Source organism: Didymosphaeria variabile (assembly GCF_027946475.1).
Source record: "Didymosphaeria variabile strain IMI 356815 chromosome Unknown scaffold_1, whole genome shotgun sequence".
Classification (NCBI taxonomy): Eukaryota; Fungi; Ascomycota; class Dothideomycetes; order Pleosporales; family Didymosphaeriaceae; genus Didymosphaeria; species Didymosphaeria variabile.
In genome coordinates, this window is record NW_026611620.1 from 1,415,823 (window position 1) to 1,442,396 (window position 26,574).

The window sequence follows — 26,574 nt, forward strand, 5'->3', positions numbered from 1 at the left end:
TAGATTTAGATTTCAAAGATACGCTTCGTAGCAGGTGTAAATATTCAGATGAACGGACATTTGCAGCAGTTTCTTACAGACCTTGACTTCCCTTTTTACGACGGAAGGATCAGCACCATTCTGATCCAGTAGCCACATGTGCAGTCTTAAAAAGTAACTCTTTAGAAGTTGGACAGATTGTGGCTGCTGGGGTGAGCTTCCATGTAGAGGCGGAGGGCAGGCGGGGTGACGGGGTAGCTTAGGCGAAGCCGCGAGTGGGGGCTGACTAATTGACGTGACGCGCTAATACTTGTGGACGCGTCTTTCTTTTCACCACTGCAGATGTACAATAACAAGGAGCAAGTCATATATGTCATGATTCATTTCGCATGAGCGTTCAGTCTATCATTCTATCTACACGAAGCCAGAACTTTTCTTCTATTACGGCGAGGCCACAAGCGGGTACGACCTGTTGAACACGTTTTCTGGGTCGAACTTCAGCTTAAGCTCTGCGAGACGCGGCAGGTTCTTGCCAAAGATTCGTCGAGGGTCGACCAAGAACGCTGTGGCGAGCCATTAGTCATAGATTCATTCTCTGCACGCGTTGTAGACGACTTACCATCGTAGTTTCCGTACTCGCCTATTGAGTCGGCGACCTCCTTGCCGTTCACACGCTCAAGCTCGCCGCGAACCACGACAGCAGCATCAGCCGCCCACGATCGAACCGTCGCGTCATCCTCTGCCTTCAACCAAAATGGGCCAATCATGACCTGGCCATGCTCGCCGCGGATGGCGTGTGCCATATCTTGCCATGGGTTCAAGACCTTGCCCATGTGGAAGAATTCGAACAGCATAATGGATTTGGTGGAGCCTTCAACCTGCGAGTGGAGCTTCTTCAGCTCGCCAACCAGCGAATGAACAAAGTTGGGGTCAAGGGGCAGCGTGAATGGCACACCCTTGGACAGCTTACGGTTGCCGTAGTCGACGGGTCCGTTCATGAGGCTGTTCTGCTCAACGTAAGGGCGCACCTTGGTGGTGTTGATCTTGGGGTTTAGCTCCAACAGGGGCTTGAAGATCTCCCTGGCTTCATCCTCTGGGCCGTCGTGGAATACCGTCGTGACAACGGCAGGCTCTTGCATGAATGGAGGCTGAGTGATACCCATGACCATGGCAGAGGCGCCGTCGGTGGTCGCGACGAGGTTGTTGGCGAAGTTTACGACGGTAGTCAGGTCCTTGGATGCCGGGAAGAGCATCTGTCCGCTCCATACGGGGTTTTCCTGAGGGTGCAGTTGGAAGGTGAAGTCGACGGCAATACCGAAGCAGTGCCCAGCTCCACGAACCGCCCAGAAAAGGTCCTGGTTCTCGTCGCTCGAGGCAGTAACGATGCGGCCGTCGGCGAGAACCATGGTCACCGCACGAACTTCATCGATGGTGAGACCGTGACGGCCAGTCAACCACCCGTAGCCACCACCAAGAGTCCTATAAACCATCAGGGATATGCAATAATGCAATATTGGTATCGTCGCACTTACAATCCAGCGACACCAGTGTGGTTGATGGTACCTCCTATCATGGCAAGCTTGTGAGGTGCAGCAGCTTCGTCAACATCTTTCCATATGCAGCCACCCTGTACCTTGGCGGTGTTGTTGCTTAAGTCTACAGACACGTTCCGCATGTGTCCCATGTCAATTTGGAGTCCACCCTCAATGGAAGCTGCACCACTTGAACCATGCTTGCCGCCACATACCGCAAGCGGGACAGAGAACTCTTTCGACAACAGGACCGCCGTCGAGATATCCTCTGCTGTCTCTGGGTACAGGACGATACCCTGACATCGACCATTAGCAAATACAGCGAGAACACAGAATGCCGTACCATCGCAACGGTAAGGCAAGTGTCACTTACGGCCCTCTTCTCCATCTCGTCACTCCATCTTATGATGGCCTGGGCATAACCTTCGGAGTCGGGCGTCAGTACGGTTGAGTTCTTCAAAGTGCTCCGCAACTGCGCGGCAAGAGCAGTCACGTTAGGTGTAGCCATTTTGTTGATTCTGGTGTGGCTTGAAGAAGCACTGATGTTGAATGCTCAGGTACGGTATGTTGATGGAAGTATACAGGATGCACCGAGACGGACCACGTTGATATGTTGACCTAGACTAGTTGTGTCTCCTGATCATCGTACCATAGGCTGTAATGCCTTCGTGCGTTGTTGTTGGTTTCAATTGTCTACGGTCGGTAAACCCCCTGTCAGAACCCAAGCTTCACCGAAAGCCGAGCATTGCCACCCTTCACGGATGTATCTTACAGAGGGTGCAATTCACGGTGTGAGAATCTTTAGTAATGTATCCTTCGCAGCAGTCGCATCGACCGATCAACTTCGAAATAACCGTAGATCGCGATCGCAACGGCACCGCCATCGCGCGTTCAATACACGTTACGACATAATGATCCATGATCACTGGAACATATCACACTTTTTGGTATGTTGCGCATCTCTACGTAGCATTCGATACTATGAGATCCTCGACTTTAGACCTGCGTTGTTCCATCAAGCATACTAAATGCCTTGATGGGCTTAGTAGCTTTGCCCCCAGACTAGGAGGTACGCTCGGTACATGAACAGACCTACACCATGGCATGACATGTCATCTTGATTCGCTATCTCACTTTTTGACCGGGTGCACGGGTATCCCGAAGCTCTCTGCGCTCTACGATTTTCGCTTACTTCGGAATCCGACTATTCATAGAGACCCACACAGTCTGCACATGCCACATTCGGCTAGCGTAGGCTTCTGACACCACGCTGCTTGGCAAGTTGTTACGCCTTTAATGACCCGAAGAGTGACAATTGATACAATCGTCAGAAAGACCATCTCCAGTCGCACAGGCGGGTCAAGGGCTTAGCGAAACAGAGGACCCCAATGCGTGCGAGGCTCCCCACAATCAGCATGGCCAGCAACGTGACTTCGTGTCCAAGCTTATCTACCACAACACTTGAGGCTCATGCTCGTGCGAGTTTGGCATAGAGCCGCAAAACTCGCGTGGCAACGGTCAGATTGTGGTTGACGGACATTGTATCTCGGAAGCGTACCGGGACCAACCCCACAACATGCTGTAATCCCAAACCCGACGCAAGAAATCTCCCAGCGCAGACCATGCCATATATCCCGTCTGGCTACTCTGTTGCTCGTCTACTTCTCACACGCCACCCTGTCACAGTACTCATCTCCTACATTCTCTGGCTTCTCGCTTCTGCATCTCGTCGTTCTTTTCTAAGCATGTCTGTTTCTTTGTTTCCAGACCAGCTCCCAGATACCCGAAGCCTCATTCGACGAGCGCACGAAGCGAAGAAGAGGACAGTACTTGTCAAGTCCTTCTTTGAGAAGGCATATTCCGCGCTCCGGGCGGAGGTATGGAATCTCCCCAGGAATGTTAGAGATCAAATACCGCCGTTCAACAGCGTATATGATCTGAGTGAGAGGCATGCGGCCTCTAAGATCCAGCGCGTGGAAGTCTCCAGCGCACTTTTAGTAATTGCTGAGCTAGCCAACTTTATCGGGTATGTACAAACAACGACCAAGCACAGGCGGTGGTGTAAGCTAATTGTTGGAATCGCAGCCACCATGAGCAGGACAACCGCAGTCTCGATACAACAGATGACCTCCTGGTCGGCACTGGTCTGGGCCAGCTGGCTGCCGCCGCCGTTGCTTGCGCGGCGAACATCATTGATTTACCAGACATTGCCGTAGAATCAGTGCGACTGGCGTTTCGCACGGGAGCAGTAGTAGAGAACTTCTCAATTCCAGCTCGACGTGCTGGAGAGTCGGATGCCAGCTGGAGCCTCGTTGTTCCAGGCTCTGCCGAAGAAATTCAGACGGAGGTCCATAGTCTGCAAGAAGCAGCTGTGAGTTCCAAACAAACAGTGCAATAAATCAATACTGACGCAATTAGAATCTACCGGTCACCAGCCGTGCGTTTATCTCGACTATTAGCGAATTTGCAAGCACAATCAATGGAAGCCCTGCACGCCTTGACTGGCTCAAGCGAAGCTCCAAGATTTTCCAAGCTTCAGGTATACAAGAGCTGGAAAGCGTGGGCGTATGGCACTCGGCCGACATCTACAGCGAGGAGCAGGTATCCGAAGTCACACAGTCACGGTCTGAGGCCTTGAAGCAGATTCCTGCCCCTAGGAGAACAACCATATCCGCCAGCTCTGGAAAGCACTCAGAAGCCACAACCGCAAGCGCCCTTTTCACAGAAGCAGTCACAGACATCCTTCGAAAACCCGTACAATGGTCATCCATCACGAAGACTGTAGCGAGCGACTCGCTTCTCTCGCAAGGTGCAACACTGGCCGGATTCGAGACGTCACAAGCATCCAGGAGCCTGCAGGCTGCGATCCAGTCTGAAGGCAAGTCAATTGCAGTCCAGGATTTGGAGCGGTGGTCAACGGCCGACACTGGCTCAAAGCCTGTCCAGAATACCTCAAACATTGCCATCGTTGGAATGTCCGGTCGCTTCCCCGGTGCGGCTGACGTTGAAGCGCTCTGGGAAGTTTTGGTGCAGGGCAAGGATATGCACAAGAGAATCCCCAAGGACCGCTTTGACCCCGAGACCCACCATGACCCGAACGGAAAGGTCAACAACACCAGTCACACACCGTTCGGTGCATTCATCGAGGAGCCTGGTCTATTCGATGCTCGCTTTTTCCACATGTCTCCAACGGAAGCTACTCAGACCGATCCGATGCACCGTTTGGCCCTTGTTACCGCGTACGAGGCGCTTGAACAATCCGGTTTCGTACTCAACTCGACTCCGTCATCGCAGCAAGATCGTGTCGGTACTTTCTATGGTCAAACATCCGACGATTGGCGTGAGGTCAACGCAGCGCAAAACATCGGGACATATTTTATCCCCGGAGGTGTGCGAGCATTTGCTCCTGGGCGTATCAACTACTACTTTAATTTCCGTGGTCCTAGCTACAGTGTCGATACAGCTTGCTCCTCTAGTATGGCGGCCATTCAGATCGCATGCTCATCTTTGAGGTCCGGTGAGTGTGATACTGCAATTGCGGGCGGAGCCAACGTCCTCACTGCGCCTGATATCTTTGCGGGTCTCAGTCGCGGTCAGTTTCTTTCTAAGACAGGCTCGTGCAAGACCTGGGACAGCAAGGCAGATGGTTACTGCCGAGCTGATGGCGTTGGGTCGGTCGTATTAAAACGATTGGACGACGCTATTAACGACAAGAACAATATTCTTGGTGTTATTCTAGGTACTGCCACTAATCACTCCGCCGATGCCATTTCTATCACCCACCCTCACGCTGGAAACCAGGCCTATCTCTACCAGAGCGTCCTCCATGAGGCGGGCGTCAACCCCCTGGACGTCAGCTACGTTGAGATGCACGGTACCGGAACTCAGGCCGGAGATATGGCTGAAATTGGCTCAGTCACGACCGTCTTCGCGCCCGAACATGCTCGTGGCACTGGTCCTGAGAATGTTCTGCATATCGGAGCCGTCAAATCAAACATCGGTCACGGTGAAGCTGCTGCTGGTATTGGAGCACTCATCAAAGTGCTTCTCATGTTGCAGAAGAACACTATTCCCAAGCACGTTGGCATCAAGCACGACATTAACCCTGGTTTCCCCGACCTAGTCGTCCGCAACATCAAGGTGCCCTTCGAGAACACTCCTTACCCCAGGCCTGAGGGCAAGGGCCGAACTGTGTTCCTGAACAACTTCAGTGCCGCTGGTGGTAACACTGCTATGCTCATCCGAGACGGACCTGCCCAGACTAAACCTCTAGGTACGGACCCACGCACGTCTTTGCCTTTCGTCACCTCCGCCAAGTCGCTCTCCTCGCTCGCACGACAGGCTAAGACTCTCGCTGCTGTTGCTGCTAATGCCTCGGCCGACGACTTCGCGAGCTTGTCCTACACCTTGACCGCGCGCCGCATGCACCACAACTACCGTATTGGCGTCACTGCGTCTAACCTGGATGAGTTGAAGATGCTTCTGTTGGCGAAGGCGGACGAAGGCAACTTTTCGCCCGTGCCCTCGGCTACTCCCAAGACGGCTTTTGTCTTCACCGGTCAAGGAGCATACTATGCTGGTCTCGGCAAAACTCTCCTTGAACAATCCAAGATCTTCCGGTCCACGATCCTCCACCTTGACCAGCTCGCACAGGGCCAAGGCTTTGGTTCTTTCCTTCCTGCGCTCAACGGCACTCCTACAGAGCAGTTGACTGCCCTCGAGACTCAGCTTGCTTTGGTGTCTGTGCAGATTGCCTTGCTGAAGTTGTGGACTTCCTGGGGCGTCAAACCTTCCGCTGTCACCGGTCATAGCCTCGGAGAGTATGCCGCTCTCTATGCTGCAGGTGTTTTGACGATGGAGGATACCATCTACCTCGTCGGAGCCCGAGCCCGCCTTCTACTGGAGCAGTGCACTGAGAACACCCACGCTATGCTGGTTGTTAAGGGGTCACAATCGGATGTTGAGGCTACTCTGCAAGGATCCCAGTACGAGATTGCTTGCTTGAACTCGCCCAGCGAGACGGTGGTTGCCGGCGCCGTGAAGCAGATCGACTCTGCTATCGCGACTTTGACCAAGAATGGAATCAAGACCACTCGTCTCAACCTTCCGTACGCGTTCCACTCTGCTCAGGTTGAGCCTATCCTCGACGCCTTCGAAGATCTCGCCAGCGGTGTTGTGTTCAGTGCTCCTACCATCCCTGTCATCTCGCCGCTACTCGGTGAGGTCGTTGAGGACCAGGGCGTCTTCAATGCGTCTTATCTTTGCCGTCACGCAAGGGAGACTGTCAACTTTGTCGAAGCTCTTGAAACTGCCAAACATGAAGGCTTTGTTGGCGAAAAGACCATCTTTGTTGAAGTTGGACCTCACCCTATCTGCTCTGGCATGGTCAAGAACACCTTCTCCCCATCCATCAGCACCGTTGGCTCGCTCAACAAGAGCGAGGATTCTTGGAAGAGCCTCTCAAAGTCTCTCGTCTCTCTTCACACTGCGGGTGTGCCCGTCGACTTCGGCGAGTTCCACCGCGACTTTGACGCCGCTCACCAGCTACTTAGCTTGCCGACGTACAGCTTCGACAACAAGAATTACTGGATCCAGTACGTGAACGACTGGTGCTTGCACAAGGTTGAGCCACGCACCACTGTCCAGCAGATCGAAAGCGCGCAGCCCGCTGCTCCTGCTCGATCCAAGCTTTCGACCAGCTCAGTCCACAGAATCGTTTCTGAGAGCTACGACGGACCCACCGGCAAGATCGTAACCGAAAGCGACGTTAGCGACCCAGTATTCCGTGCTGCTCTCTCTGGTCACCAGGTCAACAATACAAGCCTTTGCCCTTCTTCCATCTACGCTGATATGGCACTCACGCTTGGTGACTATGCCTGGAAGGAGATTAATCCTGGAACCGCTGTTCCTGGCGTCAGCTGCAATGACATGGAGGTCTTCAAGCCTCTCATTCTCAAGAACCAGGCAGAAGGTCGCATTCTAGAGGTCACTGCCAATGTAGACCTGACCAAGGGCGAGGCCAAGCTCCGATTCCAGAGCATTGACACCAACGCCAACAACCAAGTTACCCTACATGCCAACTGTGTCGTCACTTACGAGGATCCCGCAGCATGGACCAACAACTGGAACTCGATCTCTTACCTCCTCGAGGGCCGCATTGACACTCTCAAGGAGAGGTTGGCCAAGAATCAGGCAGACAAGATGTCTCGTGGCCTTGCCTACAGGCTGTTCTCCACCTTCGTCGACTACAAGGCTCCTTTCCAGGGTATGGAAGAGGTCATCATCGACGGAGCCAACTTTGAAGGTACCTCGACCGTCAAATTTCAGACCACCGAGAAGGATGGCAACTACCACGTCAGCCCGTTCTGGATCGACAGTCTTGCGCACTTGGGTGGTTTCATCCTGAACGGCACTACCGCGATTGACACCAGCAAGTTTGTGCACATCTCTCACGGCTGGAAGGCCATCAAGTTCGCAGAGCCGCTCTCCAAGGACAAGACTTACAACGCCTATGTAAAGATGCAGCAGACTGGTGAGGCGAACGTCATCGCTGGTGATGTTTACTTCTTCGAGAGCGGGAAGATCATCGGTGTGTGTGCTGGTCTCAAATTCCAGCGTATCCCTCGTACCGTGCTCAACACCTTCCTACCGCCTCAAGGTGTATCTGCCACCGCCACCAAGCCTGTCGCTGCCGCTGCTCCTAAGCCTGTCACTGCGCCTCGGTCGGTCGTTGCTGCTCCCAGGCCAGTCATCGCGGCCCCGGTCGCTGTGACTACCAAGCCAACCCCAACCGCCGTTGATGCTGGCAAATTGAACAAGGCCATCACAGCCAAGCTTGTCAAACCCGCTGCCCCGTCCGCCTCTGCTTCTGACATTATCTCTAAGGTTATGGATGTCATCTCAGCTGAGTCTGAGCTTCCTCAGGAGGAACTCGGCGACGACTGCGAGTTCGCAAGCTTGGGAATTGACTCACTGCTCTCTCTCCAGATTCTTGGTAAGCTTCGCGAGGCTGCTGACCTTGACCTTCCCGCCCACGTGTTTACGGACTGCGAAACCATCGGAGAGCTCAAGGCCTACCTGAACAAGACATATGCCACCGAAGGCGCTGCCTCCGACGAAGAGCCTGTACTAGTCAGTGATAATGACTCGTCCCCAGGTGAAGCTACACCTGCCTCTGTTGCTACCCCAGCCGACTTCGAACTAGTCAACGCGCCCTCCGCTGAGGGTGATTTGCTGCAGCTCTTCCGTGAGACCATCTCCGAACAAATGGGTGTTCCTCTTGAGGAGGTCGTCGGCTCGAACGACCTCTTGTCCCTTGGTATCGACTCGCTCATGAATCTGACCCTTTGCGGTGTCCTTAGAGAGAAGACTGAGATCGAGCTTGACGCTGACTTCTTCCTGACTCACCCTTCCGTCGACGCTATCGCCGAGTTCCTCAATCCCAAGAAAGAAGCCCCGAAAACTGCTAAAGACGCACCTAAGAAGTCATCAAGCAAGACAAGCTCCAAAACTGCTTCTTCCGGCCCCGCCCGCCGTGCTGTGTCTATTCTCATGCAAGGAAAGCCACGCACTGCTACCAAGACCCTCTTTCTTCTCCCCGATGGTTCCGGCTCCGCTACATCCTACGCCAGCATCCCCGCCATCGACTCCTCCGTCGCCGTCTTCGGCCTCAACTGCCCCTACATGACTTCTCCCACCGAGTGGACCAACGGCATCTCCGGCGTCGCCGGCATGTATCTCGAAGAAGTCCGCCGCCGCCAGCCCCAGGGCCCTTACCACCTTGGAGGTTGGTCCGCAGGTGGCGTCATCGCCTACGAAATGACGCTCCAACTCCTCGCTGCTGGCGAAAAAGTCTCCTCCCTTGTCCTCCTTGACTCCCCATGCCCCATCGATATTGAGCCACTCCCCGCCCGCCTCCATGACTTCTTCGCCGAAATTGGGCTGATTGGCAGCGACGACGGCGCCAAGATCCCTGACTGGCTGCTTCCGCACTTCAGCTCGAGCATCAAAGCACTCGATGAGTACAAGCCTCAGCCCGTCCCCGCTTCTGCGGCGGCCCGCGCCCCGAAGGTATTGGCAATCTGGGCGAGGCACGGGGTGTGTAGGTATCCTGACTCTCCGCGCCCGGAGGTCAGGGGCGACGAGAGCAAGAGCATGAAGTGGTTGTTGAACAACAGGACGGACTTTGGGCCGAATGGGTGGGATAGATTGTTGGCCGACAGCGCTTTCACTTTCGAGAAGGTCGACGGGAACCACTTTACGCTTATGAAGGCTAAGGACCAGGTATGTTGCACCCCTTCTCACGGTCATGAAGAATCTTATCTGACATTTTGCAGTTGCAAGTCATGGCCGATGCGATCAAGACTTTTGTCTAGGTCAGCTCTTAGGGAAAGAAGGATGTGCGATGAAATGAGCGTGGGTGGAATGTTGTGGTACCTTGCTGTGGTTTGATGTATGGGCAAAATTGTACAGCTTGTGTGAAATGGAGCATTAGACGTGTGCGAAAAGAGGGAACGTTCCCCTTCGTTTAGTTCTGCGATATTGGTGTTCTGGTGTATAGGATTTGTTAATCATTTAAGATTTTATTTTCTTTCAACAAGAGCTCTTCTGAGCTTAGGTGGTTGCTGCTCTTCTAGCATACTTGATGGGCATGACATGATCAAATGTGAGTGGTGCATGTGTGATGTGGTGGTAATGTGGACAGATTCGGGTGGACACATAAGTCCAGTTGTCGGTACTTCATTGACGTTCGCCTAAAATTTTGAACTTGATGCGCACGTCGGATGCTTTGGTATCTATTGCTAGGGTGGAATCCGTGATGTCGTGAACTAGCACACTAGGATCTTAGCCAAGTTGTTTCTTGGTCTCTTGTTGTTCTGTAGACGTTCCCAGATGCACAACCTGACCCCTGACCATCATGGCATAAACAGTCAGTCGTGGTAACATAGCAACTGTTTGACTTTGATAACGGCATCGTCGCACGGACACCATACAGCTCCTTCTTCACTGCCAACCCTTCCAGAGTATTACTGCTGGCGGGTGTGCCTCCTAGTCTACTCCTTACGAACTTACGATGTCTGGCCTCATTCGTTCCTCAGTCGTGGACAGCGTGCACTATGCCTCGGAAAGTATTTCCTACCACTGCTCGACTGGCCTTTAGATTGCCTCTATATCGAATGTGAACTGCGTGCGTTGGCCTCATCCACGAAGACATCTGAGCACTGCGACTATGGACAGCTTGTGGCGAACAGCAACGATCAAGTGTTGAACGCATCACTGCTATGGGTCAGTTTGGGATTGTAAGGGCCATGGCGAATACTTACTGCTGACTTAGATGTCCAGATACCTCAGCACGTGTTTGCAAAGGTGCCATCTGGAACAGCCTCCTAGCCTGGTATCCGCATCGCAAAGATGATTATAATCCTCCTTCCTTTCCCTGTTCATCGGGCCAGACCTATCATGTAGGCTGCGTATACGCCTGCTTCTGGTTGCGCAGCGGACCGAGTAGACATATCCCCGAACATCCGACCAGCATCGTAATTAGGTGTGAGTGGGCTGACGAGGTGCACTGGGTGCTCTTGCGGATGCTCCGGCTCGGTCATGGCATACCTCTCGAGCACTTCCGCGTCTTCCATCTCATGCCTCGGCTCTGAATCGCCCAACTCGCAAAGCGGCGTTCCCACCAGCTCAGACATTTTCTTTTCCTTCGACTGCAACTCGTCTGGCCCCTCTACATCCTTTCCTGCTTTCTTTTTCGGGGATTTCTTCCGACGTCGCCTTTTTTGTCGCTTCAAGTAGAAATGTACTGATACCGCGCAGACGACGAAGAGAATTAGGACAAGCGAGATGATGAGCATCATCTCACCAGCTTGAACCACCGAAGGCGAAGACATAGGATTGCTCGATGCCGTATGCGAGGGTGCAGCGTGGTCCGGCTGCGTAGGCTGCTGCGGAGCCCCATTCTGATCCAGTGGGCGCGGTGCCATGGTCGCTGTCGTGGAACGGTATCACGGTCGAGCGCTGGTCACCGATGTGCGGAATACATTCGTCGTTTACGGCAATGTCGATATTGCGGAGTAAGTGGATCGGCCGTTCAATCGTTTGTTTCTAGCGTTGAGGTCGTCGAACAGCCTCCTACGCCAGGAAGCAGGGTCCGAGGAGGAGAGAGCCACACCTGAACGCCTCCAGAGCGATCTCAAGCCCTCAAGTACGAACGCCATAGCCAGCGGGCGACAGTGGCCGAGTTCAAGGGATACGAGCTGAGCATGCAGCCACGGCGTCGAAAACGGAAGTCGGTTGGTTCAGGAACAGGGTACCAATCCCGTCAGGATGGGTTGGACAGGGGCACTTTGGCTAGGCGAGCGAATCTGGAGGATGGACGGCGACCACTGAAGATCAGGCAAGTGTCTGTGCGGGCTGGTGCGAACGGGGCAAGAGACAGGCGCTGCATGGGGCCAGAATCTGCATCTAAATCACTGTCTGAGAACGCGAATGCCGAAATGACCCTCGACGTCGATCCGAGCATCAAGAAAGGCTCCGATTTCTCCAGCTACTTGACCGTCTTATCGCACTGGATTTGCTCCACAGAATATGCCTACAGTATACGACGGATTACCACGCGGGAACCACACGCCGGGTAGCTAGCACGCAATTCCCCGCACCCACCAAGCCCCACAAGGTCCACCAGCAAGTTTGGCGCAGCTTCACTCACCTCAAGCATGCCACGCGAGAGTGATCCTGATTGTATTTTTCCTTCCTCTCAGAGCCCTTTGTCCGGCCCGGCTCCAGCAAGTGCCGTACCAATGCTACGGCGCCGGAACGGGAAGGAGAGTTAAGCCCCGGTTCTGGGCACGAGCAGGGAGTGCGTGCGAGATATCGAATGATTGGCCGTCTCAATCGATCCTGCACAACCATTGATGAGCAGGTCTGGGCTGCTTGGGCGGATAAATGTTGGCGAAGGGTTCCTGGTCCGAACTATATGAAGGGAGAACATCAGAACTCTATCCAGCTACATAAAAGCGCTGATTATGAAGCTGAGGTAGTTGTCGGTACTCAGCGTGTTGGCTTCAAAGGTAATGCATGCCTCTTATCGCAACCAGGCAGGGTTAACAGGTCATGAGGGCAGCTACATACCTAGATAGTCATGTTTCTGACCTAGACGCAAAGCGATTGTACTTACATTGCTAGCTCTGGGCTTTCGCAGTGCCTCCTCAGAGGGGAAGGTCAAGAGTTTAAATGTGTTTGGTCATGGGTTTCCGTATCTCCAAGGGTAAGCGATGTCAGGGTACGGTCCGCCAGCCTCCTCAGCCATTGACACCTCCACAAACCACGAACCCGGCAGGATCGTCATAATAGTGGCACTATTCAAACAGATCTTTGATGAGGAGGCTCTTGCGACTTTATGCATGTGGTGGAATGGACAATACTGAGGTAGTACATGTAACTTTTCGCGGCTCAAGTGTGGGTTCCCTGTATCCAAGCCCTTGTCGCAGTTTCGGTATCGCTTTCGGTCGCCTGTGTAGATCTAGTGCGCAAAGCGCCATCGTCGGGCCACCCGTTCGTCGTGGAAGCCTCCCGCACGCGAACACATTAGTTCTGTCGTATCTACATAAGATATTTGTTAGACCACAAGGTCTTCGTATCATTCGCCTTGCAGTCGAGCTCGGAGCATCTTTGCTCCCGAACCGGACAGCCCTGCAATCGGACAAGAGCCTATGGTCTGTTCACTCTCCCGTGTTCGAGGCTCCGCGGAGCTAAAATAGCAGCAGCTAACTCGACGGAGATTATCGGTCCGTCTACTATCTCGCCGGTATGGTGGGGGTTTGCCATCCAGGTATCTGGCACAACGTGATGCGAAGACTGTGGTCATTCTACCTAGGTATAGACTATGTACTCCAAATAACGATCAAAAGAATGTATACACATTGGTCGAAGGTATTGATCAGGCTTTTGACTTCACATAAACCTCAAGGACACGGCTGCCACAGTTCTGACATTCGACCGGCTGTACTTTACTACTCTTCTGATATTGAAGAAAGGATGTCAGCATAGGGACGACAAAGCTTCCACTGCAACCAGGACGAATATGTGAACCCTCACCCACCTCGCCGCTTTCAAGCCCAACATCCGAAAGATCTGCCTCATCCGCTGAAGATTTGCCCGCATACGAAACTTCACCGTTCTACAAGGAGGACAGTCCGCTCTTTTGCCCTACCTTAAGCCTCAAACTTTGAGGGTCAAAAGATTTAAGCAGCTGTTTCCCCGAATATAGTCAAGGAAATTTCTACCTTTTGGCCGATAAAGCGATCATAGGATTCCGTGCACAAGGTGCGGTTTTATTTGATAGTGTTTACTACGCGCTTCAGCACTACTTCGCGTCAAAATTAGCACCCGGGAGTTTAGCAATATCTACCCGTACGCTATTAGGCAGTTGGAGGATAGTCGTCATACCATCTACGCACACGCAACCAAGAGGTGATTAAGGCATATATCTGAGCTACTACTATATTTCGCCCAGCTTCTAAACACCCTAACGCAATGTCCGACCCCAATGTACTTGAGTTAGAAGAGAACGCAAGATGCCATGTGCGATGCAGTGATTGAGACTGACCGAAAGATGGATCTTGCCGAACGATATGGTGCACAAGGGCGAAGGAGTTGGAATCTCAATCTACGCCACGAAATGCCCACGAAGAGATGGACCTGCTATGTACTATTCTCTCTGGCTATAGGTCGCTGACATTATTATGAGTTTAGGAACGGAATTGACCAGTGTCTTGGATAGAAACATAGTAGTAGACCGGGGAAGATCACAGTGAGCTAGTACAGGTCCGAGATATCCTCAGAGGAGTGCTGACGGCAACATGACGGTTTAGCCAGGGTAGCTGAGGGGTAATAAGACACTATAGATGCCATGTGCTTTGGATGAAGTCAATCTTTCAATGACACGTGCGTGATAGCTGACATGTCTCAAAAATCGATGCAACCCCAGCACTGGAGCTGTAAAAACGTGGCCACCACTACAACGCGCACGCAAAATGGATTGGACTTGCTGGGAATCGAACCCAGGACCTTTCGCAGACACATTTGGATAATGCGAAGCGAACCTATTGACTGTTAGTTATGTGTGAGAGGGTTGGGGGAAGAATAGCGCTTACATTATACCCCTAAACCACAAGCCCGAGCTTAATTCGATGACTAATCGCAACACATTATCAGTATATAATGAAGGCATCTTGGGGCAAAAGCAGATGCGATGGTGGAGGTGGGATGCTCGTTTGACTTCGCGCTAGTCTCCACCTAGAGAATTTTACATGCGTGGGCAATGGTTCGCTACTCGTTTAACCGCGTCTAGAATGGTCCAAAACGAGATGCTCCATGATAGCCTAGTCCATGAAGGGTTGTGAGAGCGCATGATGGATATTCAGTTCTTTTTCGGACTATTGGGACTGTTCAGAGCATATCCTCAAGCGGCACTAGAATTATGAAGCATAGCATACTAGCATCACCAAATAAGACATCAAAGTATTACACACCACTTGACATCGCTTGACATCAGAAATGGAGTTTCTGAGCGACCCTTCCCCCATAGCGCTCCAGTGTTCTGTTGCGCTAACAGTTCGCGTATCCGACCTCATCTGTGGAGAAAATGTGGAGAAAGTCCGCTAACAGGATATGCACTAGCAGAATCTACCTCGAATAAACGATTTCAGCCGCCGCATTGCCGAATGTTCTTCTTTTGCGTCGTTTTCGGCTAGCGATATATATTGTACAATTGACTTCTCCTCCATCAAGCACGCTTAGTAAGCGTACTCCTCCGCTTGGTGTAGTTGGTTTATCACGTTCGACTGTAATATCAATTGTAATCGAAAGGTCCCTAGTTCGATTCTGGGAGCGGAGAACATGGTTCTCTAAGAGGTGATTCTTTTTCGTTGTCTTCGCAATCGCAAAGGTGATCCACAGGTTTGGAAATGCGAGCCTTAGTTCTTTTTCACTGTTCTCATAGGACTCTATTAATGACTTTTCCCAGCGTTCCAAGGTGAAGGGCTATTTGAGGTTCAGTTTAGCTTGCTTTGCAGGTGGTGATCCTTCAAGGGGTTGCGCTTTCGCGAGATCACAGACTGTTCTTCTGGTATGATGTACAATATATTTTTTACTGCTCTGTGCTACAGGTGTGCTGACGGTTGATTGAACAGTATGTAGATAATATTCATGGTGGTCAGGTAGTTACAAAAGAATGGAAACAATGAGAGCTTACAGAACTGTTGGTCTGGCTCGTCTGGGACGTCCGCGACATTGCGGCGAGACATTATGACTGCATGAATGGACTAAATCAGCACTTGCAACAACCTCTTCATGCTCATTCTAATTAATTTTCGTTTCTCGATCTATCCAGCCACCATTACCATTCTTCTCAGACCCAACCCATCTCATTTTTTCACCCACGCCAGACCCTGATGGCTGATCCGTACAGAACCCAAGCCAAAACTTCATTATACCTCAGCAACAACCTCCAACTCCACCAGTGCACCCTCTTTCGCCAGCCCACTTATCTACCGCACATTAGCACCGTCCCTTCCCTCCCTCTTCCTCTATTCCCCGTCCCTTTCTCTTTCTCAACTGATGCAACTCACCTGCACGCATGTACTAACCGGCCACGGCTCCGCAAACCACTCCCCCCAAATCTTATCCACCTTTCGAAACTCCTTCATATCCATGATATATATCCTCCTCCGGACCACTTTATCCAGACTACTTCCTGCAGCTTCGAGACATGTTTGGATGTTTTTGATTGCTTGGACCTGTCCTATTCGTTAGTGCGCAGCATTGCGTGATCGAAGAATCAGGGTTGGTAGATTTGAGAGCAGTTATGGCGGTGAAGGCAAAGCTGTAGTCGTAGAAGATGGAACGGGAGACAGACTGTTTGCCCTTCTATGCCTCCTTCGACAATGGTGCCTGTCGTGGGATCATCGCCCATCCAGCCTGCAATGTGCAGTGTGTTGCCTTCGCGGACAACGTGGGAGTAATTGCCATTGGGCTTTGGGGCATCCAGGGCATGTATGGCTTTGCGCTGGGATGGCATGTTTAGATATACACTACACGACGTTGGGTTTGGAAGGTATTGTTTGGAGTGAATTGGGATGTACGGGACATGTGTGTAGATTGGACAGTGTACCTGAGGGGCCGATGATGTCATTCTGATACGGAGAGTCTACTACATCAGGGAAGCGACTTCGTGTGGCTCAATGTGGATTATACTTGCACCTCATTGTTCCCATTGAAGGTCGAAATAGAGAATCAGTATCAGCACACTAGTGCGATGATGCTGATCCACAACCGGGAAGGTTCAGGACGTTATCCACCTGCCATCAACCGTCCATCATTGAGAGAAGTCCACGGAGCTCTGGAATCATCGCTACGTATTCCCGAATACGATGGCCCATAAGCATACGGTTCTACCCCTGCTCTCCACTGCGGCCGCTGCGCACCACCGCACCGCATGCTCAGCAGTAGTGGCAGCCCTTGCATTGCTACTCCATATCAGCATTGTCTTATCTTACCGCTCTCTCAATACAACACTTACACTCTCATTTGCGTGACAGATCTCCATGTAGCACAACTGGGAGCAGCCCCACTCATTGACCATGCAATGCCACTACACGCATGTCAGCTCCCTCCTTCCCTTTCCCGACTGAGCTTTCTAGCCAATATACGCACCTTCTTGCAATCGACGTAATGGCCAGCGCAGTCTTTATTACAAGGGCCTAGTATGAATTAGTGTCTTGCCTTTGTGTTTCCCCACCGCCGTACGCGCAGTCTGAGGGAGACTGATCGAGATGAATGCTCGCCAGGTGGCTCAAGGACGGGTGGCAGGGTCTAGAGAACATACCGCGGAGGTGCTCCACGAACTTGGGCCAGTTGCGTTTGGCAAGGTGGGCGACGTTGGGGCCCGTATCGGTTTCGACCTCGGCGACGGGGACGAGCGTGGAGGCGCTCAAGGAGACGATAGCGAGCAGGGTGAGCGGAAGCTTCATGGTGGTGGTGAGGAACCGGGTGGAGGGCCGGCGGGTGTGTGATGGTCTGGATTGCGCGCGAGGGGAGGGAGTGGGTGAGAATCGAGGACGAAAGGAAGGTTGAATAGGGAAGGCGCGCGAGCGTCAGAAGAGCGATGTGATGCGTCTTTCACTTCAGACCTCGCGACAGAACAATTCGGGATCCGCGAGATTTAGGATGTACGGTTCTTTACTTTCGAGAGATTTGTTCGCTACAACCACGAATTGCACCATTGTTATCTCTACCGGTCCTCAGCGTCTCACCTCCACATCTCATAATCCGGAAACCACGCTCTATGCACCCTCTCCGCATACTCCACGCACACCCCAAAGTCCTCCTTCAACAATCCCCTCGTCTCCGGCGCCGCATCGCACACAAGATTACTGACCACAAACCCAAACACCGTCGCGTCCGCCTCCGTCGGCTCCTTCCCTCCCAGCACCCAGAAGCACTCCCCACCATGCGCCTTCCTCCTACTTTCCTCCAGCAAACCGCTCACCCCAGCCCACACATCCTTGATCAGGGCGCGCGTCTCGGCGTCAGAGAAACGGCCGGCGCCTTGCTCGTAGAATTTGTTGACGTTGGCGCGGAAGGCGAGCAGGCCGATGAGGACACGCATGGGATAGGGGATTGACCACAGCGCGTGGTCGCGCATGGTGTAGTAGTTCTGCACCCAGCGTTCGCGCCCTTGGAGGAAGTACAATCTATCCTCTAGTAGGGCTCGTACGGCGAGATCCTGGCCTGTCTTTATCCCTTCCAAACCTGCATTGACGTCTCTTACAATAGCGCGCTCGCACAAGGTCTTCAGAATGAGTGTGGAGTCGGAGAGGAGTTCAGAAGCGGACCCAGGACGTGTGATTTCCAGGTAGGGAATCTTTCCTCTGGGCCCGGAGCGCGGCCCTCCTACGCCGCAGGTGTAGGACATGTTGGAAGTGCGCAGGCGGAACTCGACCTTCGTGACGAAGGGAGACCAGACGTATTGATTCGGTGTGTTCCAGCCGCGGTAAAGGGTAATGGCGGGTGAAGACTTGGATGCCATAGCTTGGATGGATGCTTAGAGATTTGAGTGAATAATAGGCTTTATGATTTGACCAATGAATCACAGCAGAGTAACAATGAGATTGAAGAATGAGATGGAGGAGTAGGAGGCAAGGTCTGTACTATGAAATGATAATATTTGGTGTTTCTTCAAGTATGCTTTATACAGGCGGGTTTCCTCTCTGGTACGATGATGTCCGGATGCTCGTACATGATGATGGCACTGACTCACGCAGCTAAGGCCTCTTACCATTACGGCCGTTGCGATGGGCACAATGCCGGATATGCGGTCAGAGATCATGAGGATGTCGTGCGATAGATGCAAGTCCGACCGTCTAGGAGTTGACGACAATCAAGGTGGTTGAGAGAAGACGCGCCTGAACGCGACGCGCGCTAAGAGGAGCTTGGGCCACCAGCTGTTCAGGGAAGTCACGATGATCTCACATGCAGTCTCGATGCATATGTACCTTCCGTCTGTGTCTTCATGAAGAGGATACAAAAACTACATCTGGAGAGCGTTTAGGTTGAATTTCCAAACCCGGCGACACTCGCGCGAAGGAAAGCGCAACGAACCGCGGATGCTGGAAGGAAAGAGCCACAAATCCCACTTACGTCCACGGTAGACACGCATGCGACGAGGCCGCGCCCAACAACCGCCGCCATGCAAATACACGTCGAAAAGCTTCCATTGTGCTCCTGCGCGCAATCACGCCTTCGCGTCTTTTCCCACCACCCCGCCTGGCAAACGCGTGACCAGCACCCCGCGTAGGGCTCCTTCCGACCAGGCAACAGGCCAGCCAGCCTCGTGCTACGGGCTTCACACGCCAACTTTGCCTGCCCGCTGCGCGCTCGAGCCTCTGCTTTCACTCAGAAGTGCTGTGACGGTCGCTATATAACGCTTCATTGTCCGCTTTGAGGAGCGCCCGCCGACAATTACTCACTCTCAACCTCACCACCAGGTGAGCAGCCCTGCACCCAGCAACTTGTCAATTCTTCTATATTAGAATAACCAGGCTAACAATCATATCCTCAGCATATTTCAAACCGCGAACATGTCGTCATCCGCCCATTCGCGCGCCAACAGCGGCCCCTCACCCTTGCTGGACATCCCGCTCGAACTTCGCCATCACATCTTCAGCCATGTCGCTGCCGCTCGTGATATTAAGCCGCGCTACACGCTGCGTTACTGGTTCGAGAAGGCCGACATCCACGAGCAGATTGCGGATCACCTCAAGAACGACCCGGACGCGAACGTCACGTATGCGGCCGGCTATAATAGTCGGTACGACGACGACGAGGAGGAGGAGCCCGAGGTGCAGGATGATGCGGCTGTAGACGATAATGCAGAGAATGAAGAGTGAGTCATAATGTCTAGAATAGTTCCGAACTGTGCGATACAGCCGCGGGTCAATGGTCCGTACACATTGCATGGGACCCGCTGGGCTATAACTGTTCAAGTTCTTGAGCTCCAGCTAATGTAATATATAGTGACGAAGGGCAGGATGAGGACGAGGACGATGGCAACCAGGAGCAGAACGAAGATGGGCAGGATGAGGACGAGCAAGACGGACACGATGTTGATGCTGCGGACGAGGACGAGGACAACATCGACAACGAAGACGAGGACATATCTGGCCAGCAGGATGCGACTGCTGACGGAGCTACAGCCGCGGCTAATATTGCGCAAGACGGCACTACCTTCACGGATACGATCCTGACCACCAATCTCAATCAGCGCGTTACAGAGGACACCGAGACAGAGTATAATCCACTCGATCATGACGTCCAGAATGCCATCAATGCCGCCAATATCGCCATGGCCGAGGCAGCAGATGCTCAGGACGGGAGCGAGAATGCTGTAGAAGATCCAGAGGCAGCACAGGCCGTCCACGATGCAAATATGGCTGACGCGGGCGGAAACTACACCACTGTTGGGAATGGTCTCGCTGCTGGGGCAGATACTGCTGCTGGGGAGAACGTTGTTGCTGCGACCGCTTCCCCGGAGCCCCCTGAGCCTAAGATTATCGTGGTCAAGCCCAACAGCAAGTGGCGCCATGTCTCGAAGTTCATGCGCCTCACGCAGTGCCCGCCGCTGGCCAACCTGTTTCTTATCTCAAAGCAGCTCAACATCGAAGCCAAGCAGTGGTTCTACGATGTGGCGACATTGAAGATCGACGCCACCGCTTCATTCCTGCACTTTACCTTCTTTGAACTTGCTCTGAACAAGCTAGCCGAAGCGCCTTTCTCCCCCATGGAGAACATCAAAAACGCCGAGATCACTTTTGTTTGGGATACTACCTGGATACGGTCTGAATCTGGCGGCTTCGCTGGCGCAGTCTTTCCCGTCTTTCTGAAGGACCGCGTCGACTTCATCCTGGAAATTTTACTCCGAGCTCCCGAGCTCAAGAAGGTCAAGATCCACTGGTACGACTCTGCGCAAGACGACGGAGCCATGCAACTGCGCGCCGACACTCTTGAGCCGTTCATCTTGAACCTCAAGGCTGCAGTGGACACTGAAGACCACTACATTGCGCCAGATGCGAAGCCTCGTGCGAAGAGCCGCGCTGGCAAGCAGCGTCTGGAGTTCAAGGCCATTATCGATAATGGCTGCGAGACCTTCTAGTCTTGCAGCGTTGGGACTTGTGTTTGAGAACTTTCCGACGGCCAAATTGTGTTAGACGGCCAAGCCAGCACAAAGCTCCTCTCCTTCATTGACACAGGTCCAGCAATACGGCTTCTGCTCCGTTGATCAAGTTTACACATCACGATCGAGTTTTCCAGATGGCATTGGCAGCCGTCATGGTTGGGCCAGTGCATGATAGACGGTTCTCCACCGTCATTAGTATGCAAGAGTCAAGGGATTCACGATATACTTTTCCCGCTATGGGTTACATCAGCGTCAAGTGAGCGCTGCACTTTGGTGCGTTGATGATACCCTACGTAGGTAAAGCGACTTCAATGGATAAATACTCACGATGTCTCTCTGCACTCAATTATACGCGATGCCCTGACACGATAGCCTATTGCTCGCTTCACCGTCATCCAGATCATTCGTTGCCCTCTTACATCGCTCCAGTGCATGCGTACATCTAAGATACACGTACCACACCACCTCTCCCTCTCCAAATTTGTCCAGTGTTATATTCGTATATTAAGATTCGACCCCTGCTATACTCACGTACAGTCATGCGAATGAGATTGAGTCCTGCAAGTTACTACTACGTTCGATGGCAAGCACAGCAACGATGCGATGAGACAGATTATGAGATAAAACGCCTGTGCATGATGTTTCATTGCGGTGACAGGGGTTGCTTAGGTAGTAAAATCTCCGTACTTCTGCTTAGAGATGGTATGGGAGGTACTAGGGGATTTCAAGGGAAGACGGTGAGTTCGAAACTTAAAAGTGGTGTATTCAGAGCTGAAGTAAGGCAAACTATGAAACACGATTGAACGCCAGACTCCTGTTTGCAGACCGTCTATTTCTCAGGCAGCACCACGCTCCCAAGGAAATTTGATAGAATCTCCTTCCAGTTCCCAAATTCCGTGCGTAGGTCTCCACATAGGGTAGACTGTAGTCGGGGTTAGCTCATGCACACATTTCCTCCACACATCGCTCGCGTTCTTCCTGTCCATGTCGAATTGCATCTTAAAAAGCGAACGAAAGCCGTGCTTCTCGTATAATTTCTTTCCCATGGACGAAGCTTCCATCCAGCACTCAACGCCAAGCTCATCCGCTTGAGACGTCCCAATACTCATGAGAAGCGATCCGATACCCTTTCCACGGTATGTTGGTATCACCGCCATCCAATTGAGCGCTACAGGTCGTTAGAAGGGTCCAACAATCTGACTAAGATACTCACCTAAGTGTGGCCTCCGCATCCAGTTTGTCCTCGGCGTATAGACCTGCCTGATGATTTCCTCGCAGAACTCTTGGTATTCACCCTCTGGCCACCATGGTGCTCTCAAGGTGGGTGGTCCATTCTTGAACGGATTCTGCGTGTAAACCTCCCACTGCGCGCATCCAACTACTTTCCCATTCGTGACGTCCTCCACATAGTACCAGTTGCTTGTAGGCGTGCTGTTGTGGTTGCCCCAAAAACGATTCTTCGACTCAGTGATCGCATCCTCGCGGGCGGTAGGCGTATACCCTAGAACAGGGAAGAACAGCTGAGCGTATGTATCGTACGGGTCATAGTTCGCGGCCCAGATAACGTCCATGATGGCGTCCATTTCGACCTTGCTCTTCATTTCTTTTACGACGTATTTGGCCGCCATGTCGTGCTCCAGTATCAATCCCATCCTGCAGCGTTGAGTAGGCTTATGAATGTATCGTCAACCTTCACGTCCTATTTTCTCCGCGGAATAACTTGAGTACTTCCAAATTGACTCTCAGTCGGACACACGCACAAGACGCACTCAAAACAGCAGGCAGACAAGAGTAAACTGGTTTGCAATGACCTCTCGCGATAACAGGCCTTCACCATGTATCGGTTTGACGTAAACGACGTTGGCAACCCGGTCATTCGGACCTTTTTACTGCCGAATTGAGGCACAGCTCTCGCGCGAAGCCCAGGCGAAGCTCACGCGGAGTACAAGTGTGTAGATAGCAAGGTTGCACGCCTGGTGCACAAGCTCAAAAAGGCAGCTGCTATATTGAGGCTAGCGCTGTTGCACACAGACGAGAACACCGTTTCACGACTACGCCCGCGCGCGTTCGACCCCCTCACACTACAACAGTCTGGACCGTTGGTTACGCACGTAGCACAGCGTGAGGGGCAATGGGAGTACTTACGGGCCCTTGCGTTTTGATCGTAAGTTTGGCGAGTGCGAGGGGACGACGCGATGAGCGAGAGCCGATACCGGCGCGTAAGCTATTCATCTGTGGTCCGAGCTCGGAGGTTGCAAAAGCTTGATCATCGATTAGGGTTAATGAGCCACACCTGACCTCAGTGCTCTGTGGCGCGGATGGAAGTGTGGCGCAAGAGCATGGCTTTGAGCTGAATTTCCCCCGGCGGGTGCATCGTCACCAGACAAGGACTGTCCACAGCGATGCACCAGCAATATCAGCCTCTGAGAGGGGACGAGGAAACCCATGGGCAGACCAAGATCTCCTTCCCAGGCGAACTTGTTCCACAATCTTCAAATTCTCGGTCGGCTATTACCGTGTTCGCGACAGCTTTGCTAATATCTCTTGTGGTCAACGTTCTATTGACGATTGACAATACACGGCTTCGCACTACGACCCAAGACCGCGGGAAGACAAAGTACAGTGTGTATTACAGTCGTATCTATTGATTCCTTCTAATCATCATAGGTGGCATCACATTCGATAGCATGGTCCCTTTTCACTCCTACTCAAAGTACTGGAACCCAAATATCAGTGACGAAGATACGGATGCCGCCTGGGACACGATTGACACAAACCCAATGGCCATCTCCCTACACGACGACTTCGCAAGTCAAGTCGGTCTTGGGCCTTCTACGCGCTTTCCCTGGGACACTGAGCGCAGCATCTACTACATCAAAGGCTTTCACGATCTACACTGCTTAAAGCTCATCAGAAAAGCTATCGTCTCCAAGCACAACCAATCCAACCAGACGTTCACCCTAAGCCATCTATTTCACTGTCTAGATGGACTGCGACAAGATGTCATGTGCACAGCCGACGATACACCCATGCCCGCTCTGGTCGAGCATCATGTTGGTGACGGGCAGATGAGGCAGTGCCGCGATTGGGGCAAGCTGAGGGCTTGGGCGACACAGCCCGATCAGCATGCTTGCCATGACTTCGACGACTACCGTGAGGTTACCAATACCCTCGAAGTATTTGGGCACTGCCCACAAGACTCGCCTTACCGCCCGGTGATGGAGGCCTACTTCCAGTATCACGGTCACAAAGATCCTTACGAGCCGAAGGACTCCGGAGACAGGGTCGTTTTCTGAGTTGTGATGCACTCATTCGTCGATATTCTCGTCGAGATAGTACGCCTGGTTTTCATTCCGATGTGGATACAATGGTGCAACGCGGCAAGGTGACAAGACGAAAAAGCAGTGATGCCGTAGCTGTTGGGGGCTCGAGAGAGGTCATCCGTTGGTTTCGTATAGAGTGAAGGCTGGAGTGAACTCGTATATCATTGAGGCAGTGCTTTCCAATGACTGGCCCCCAGACGTATGCTCCACGCATCGTTCCCCGTACCGCACTGAAACTGGCAACGTTGGATACCAGCGTCACCGACTCCAAGCGTTGCCGGCATTGAAGAAGAAGCTTTCCGCCCCCGGTTTCTATGTTCGGTATCTTACTTTCGCCTTCACCAATTAGAAAATAGCTCACATCTGGACTTTCGGTTGTACCGTGGGGTGGGATATCGTTGTGCGACAACTGGATTCCGATATATCGCCTGATTCGCGAGCTAAATGGAGCCGGGTCTATTCTCGGTGGCTGTGAGATACCGGCAGGACTTGCAGCCTTGCACTCCTCGATTTATCTGAAAAATTAGGCTTCAGCTGAAAGATCATTGCTAGACGGCAGAAGGTTTGAGCATTGTCTTCAAAAGCCAGTGCATCAGACGTATTCCAGCGTTCGACAGACCTTGAATCTCAAAGAAACGATATTGTCAACCAGTCACCATGCGCTCCATCGCCATCTTGCTGTCACTTGGCGCTCTCTTCGTGAACAGCTTTGCTGCTCCTGTCCCCAACAATAACCGTCGCGCACCTCCAGACTGGCATCATGAGATCGAACCGCCGGGTCATGTCAACGGACGCGATGTTCCCTCTGCCGAAGCTGTCGTTGTGAGTCTGCATCCCGTGAATTCGAGAAGCATACTTCTTGCAGAGCTCGAGGGCTCTCATCACGTGGATAGAGCGGGTCTTCCACTATAGACGCACAACTAATTAGCTCATAGAATGTCGATCGCCGCCATGCTCCTGCTGTGGAGTCGGAATGAATAGTCCCGTTGAGGGACGCGACTAAGTGAGTGTTAGTCGGGGAAACCTACAGACCGAGCTGACAGATACTACTAGACACGGAGGAGAAATTGTGCGTCCTGTCACAACTTCGGCGATGATTCCCTATGAGGTGATGTATAAGCGGCGGGATATGTTGTGGTATTGGATGGCTGTTATCTGTCGCTACCGATGAAATCACAATCACTTCTTTTGGGATACTCTACGAGCGTAGGGAGGTTACTTTGCTTGCCATTGACTTCGGCAGACATCAGATGCGACTTCGTCAAAGTCCCGCGTCCTTGATGAGCTGACACTCTGCCACCGTTCTGGACCGCAGAGCCATGTGATCGGACGTCAAGTGACACTCTATCGCTAGAGCACCCACGTTAGCTTGTACTTGCATTGGTATGTTCCACGACCTTCAAGCTGGGACCCACTCCTATCCCTCCAATCTCGCAATACAGATGCGGTGATACATCACTGGCTACACAGCGCTTGAATACGGGAGTCTGGTACCAGCCGAGATAGCTAGTGGAAGCTGAAGGTTTCGGCTGCAAGCATGGAATGCCGATAAGTTTACGACTCTCGAGGGGACTTTTGGGAGATCGTCGCCGGTCGCACAAGCCTAACCCAGTGACAACGACATTCTCCATCGCACCTCCGGACCTTGCGCCGTCCTTGCATGCCAACTATCGACAACACCCGCCGTACAACGCTCACCCCTCGACGTCGCCGTCTCTCCATGACGCCTCGCTAGTATTCCCGTGCGATGCTCCATCCCTTTCCTTTCCAGCCATCGTCACTCAAACAAGTCACCCAGCACAATCTGAATTGACTGCTCAAAACACAGGTCGGCGTGTACTTTGCCGCCGTGAAATGCCCTTCCCCTTGCCATGCCTGCTAGTGTACGCCTCGCCCATACCTGCCACTCAGCTCCCGTTCGCATTCCAGCGCCTCCAGTACCCCATCCGCTCAGCACAATACCCATATCCCAGAATATCTCCTCCGATCTGACCTCAGCTTG

General features: G+C 52.5%; 8 protein-coding genes and 1 non-coding gene across 9 annotated transcripts; 4 read left to right on the forward strand and 5 right to left on the reverse strand.

Moving 5' to 3' along the window:
• Positions 1 to 420: 420 nt before the first annotated feature.
• Positions 421 to 2,019, reverse strand: N0V89_000455 (uncharacterized protein; the record flags this gene model as incomplete). Its single annotated transcript, XM_056209279.1, has 4 exons — positions 421 to 542; positions 599 to 1,458; positions 1,512 to 1,807; positions 1,885 to 2,019. The coding sequence occupies 4 exons, from the start codon at positions 2,017 to 2,019 to the stop codon at positions 421 to 423; spliced, it is 1,413 nt and encodes a 470-aa protein (XP_056076101.1).
• Positions 2,020 to 3,256: 1,237 nt separating this feature from the next.
• On the forward strand, positions 3,257 to 9,886 carry N0V89_000456 (uncharacterized protein; the record flags this gene model as incomplete). The annotated part of the gene is made up of 4 exons (XM_056209280.1): positions 3,257 to 3,537; positions 3,597 to 3,882; positions 3,930 to 9,794; positions 9,848 to 9,886. The coding sequence occupies 4 exons, from the start codon at positions 3,257 to 3,259 to the stop codon at positions 9,884 to 9,886; spliced, it is 6,471 nt and encodes a 2,156-aa protein (XP_056076102.1).
• Positions 9,887 to 10,951: 1,065 nt separating this feature from the next.
• On the reverse strand, positions 10,952 to 11,497 carry N0V89_000457 (uncharacterized protein; the record flags this gene model as incomplete). The annotated part of the gene is made up of 1 exon (XM_056209281.1): positions 10,952 to 11,497. The coding sequence occupies one exon, from the start codon at positions 11,495 to 11,497 to the stop codon at positions 10,952 to 10,954; it is 546 nt and encodes a 181-aa protein (XP_056076103.1).
• Positions 11,498 to 15,325: 3,828 nt separating this feature from the next.
• N0V89_000458 lies at positions 15,326 to 15,411 on the forward strand. Its single transcript has one exon. It is a non-coding gene; the product is annotated as a tRNA-Tyr (tRNA).
• Positions 15,412 to 16,003: 592 nt separating this feature from the next.
• N0V89_000459 (uncharacterized protein) lies at positions 16,004 to 17,545 on the reverse strand (the record flags this gene model as incomplete). The annotated part of the gene is made up of 4 exons (XM_056209282.1): positions 16,004 to 16,063; positions 16,145 to 16,312; positions 16,432 to 16,606; positions 17,322 to 17,545. 4 exons carry the CDS (start codon positions 17,543 to 17,545, stop codon positions 16,004 to 16,006), a joined length of 627 nt encoding a protein of 208 aa, XP_056076104.1.
• Positions 17,546 to 17,823: 278 nt separating this feature from the next.
• N0V89_000460 (uncharacterized protein) lies at positions 17,824 to 18,603 on the reverse strand (the record flags this gene model as incomplete). Its single annotated transcript, XM_056209283.1, has 1 exon — positions 17,824 to 18,603. The coding sequence occupies one exon, from the start codon at positions 18,601 to 18,603 to the stop codon at positions 17,824 to 17,826; it is 780 nt and encodes a 259-aa protein (XP_056076105.1).
• Positions 18,604 to 19,654: 1,051 nt separating this feature from the next.
• N0V89_000461 (uncharacterized protein) lies at positions 19,655 to 21,225 on the forward strand (the record flags this gene model as incomplete). The annotated part of the gene is made up of 2 exons (XM_056209284.1): positions 19,655 to 19,959; positions 20,091 to 21,225. The coding sequence occupies 2 exons, from the start codon at positions 19,655 to 19,657 to the stop codon at positions 21,223 to 21,225; spliced, it is 1,440 nt and encodes a 479-aa protein (XP_056076106.1).
• An 860-nt stretch (positions 21,226 to 22,085) lies between these two features.
• On the reverse strand, positions 22,086 to 22,877 carry N0V89_000462 (uncharacterized protein; the record flags this gene model as incomplete). The annotated part of the gene is made up of 2 exons (XM_056209285.1): positions 22,086 to 22,417; positions 22,463 to 22,877. The coding sequence occupies 2 exons, from the start codon at positions 22,875 to 22,877 to the stop codon at positions 22,086 to 22,088; spliced, it is 747 nt and encodes a 248-aa protein (XP_056076107.1).
• Positions 22,878 to 24,029: 1,152 nt separating this feature from the next.
• On the forward strand, positions 24,030 to 24,545 carry N0V89_000463 (uncharacterized protein; the record flags this gene model as incomplete). The annotated part of the gene is made up of 1 exon (XM_056209286.1): positions 24,030 to 24,545. One exon carries the CDS (start codon positions 24,030 to 24,032, stop codon positions 24,543 to 24,545), a length of 516 nt encoding a protein of 171 aa, XP_056076108.1.
• Between the last annotated feature and the right edge of the window lie 2,029 nt (positions 24,546 to 26,574).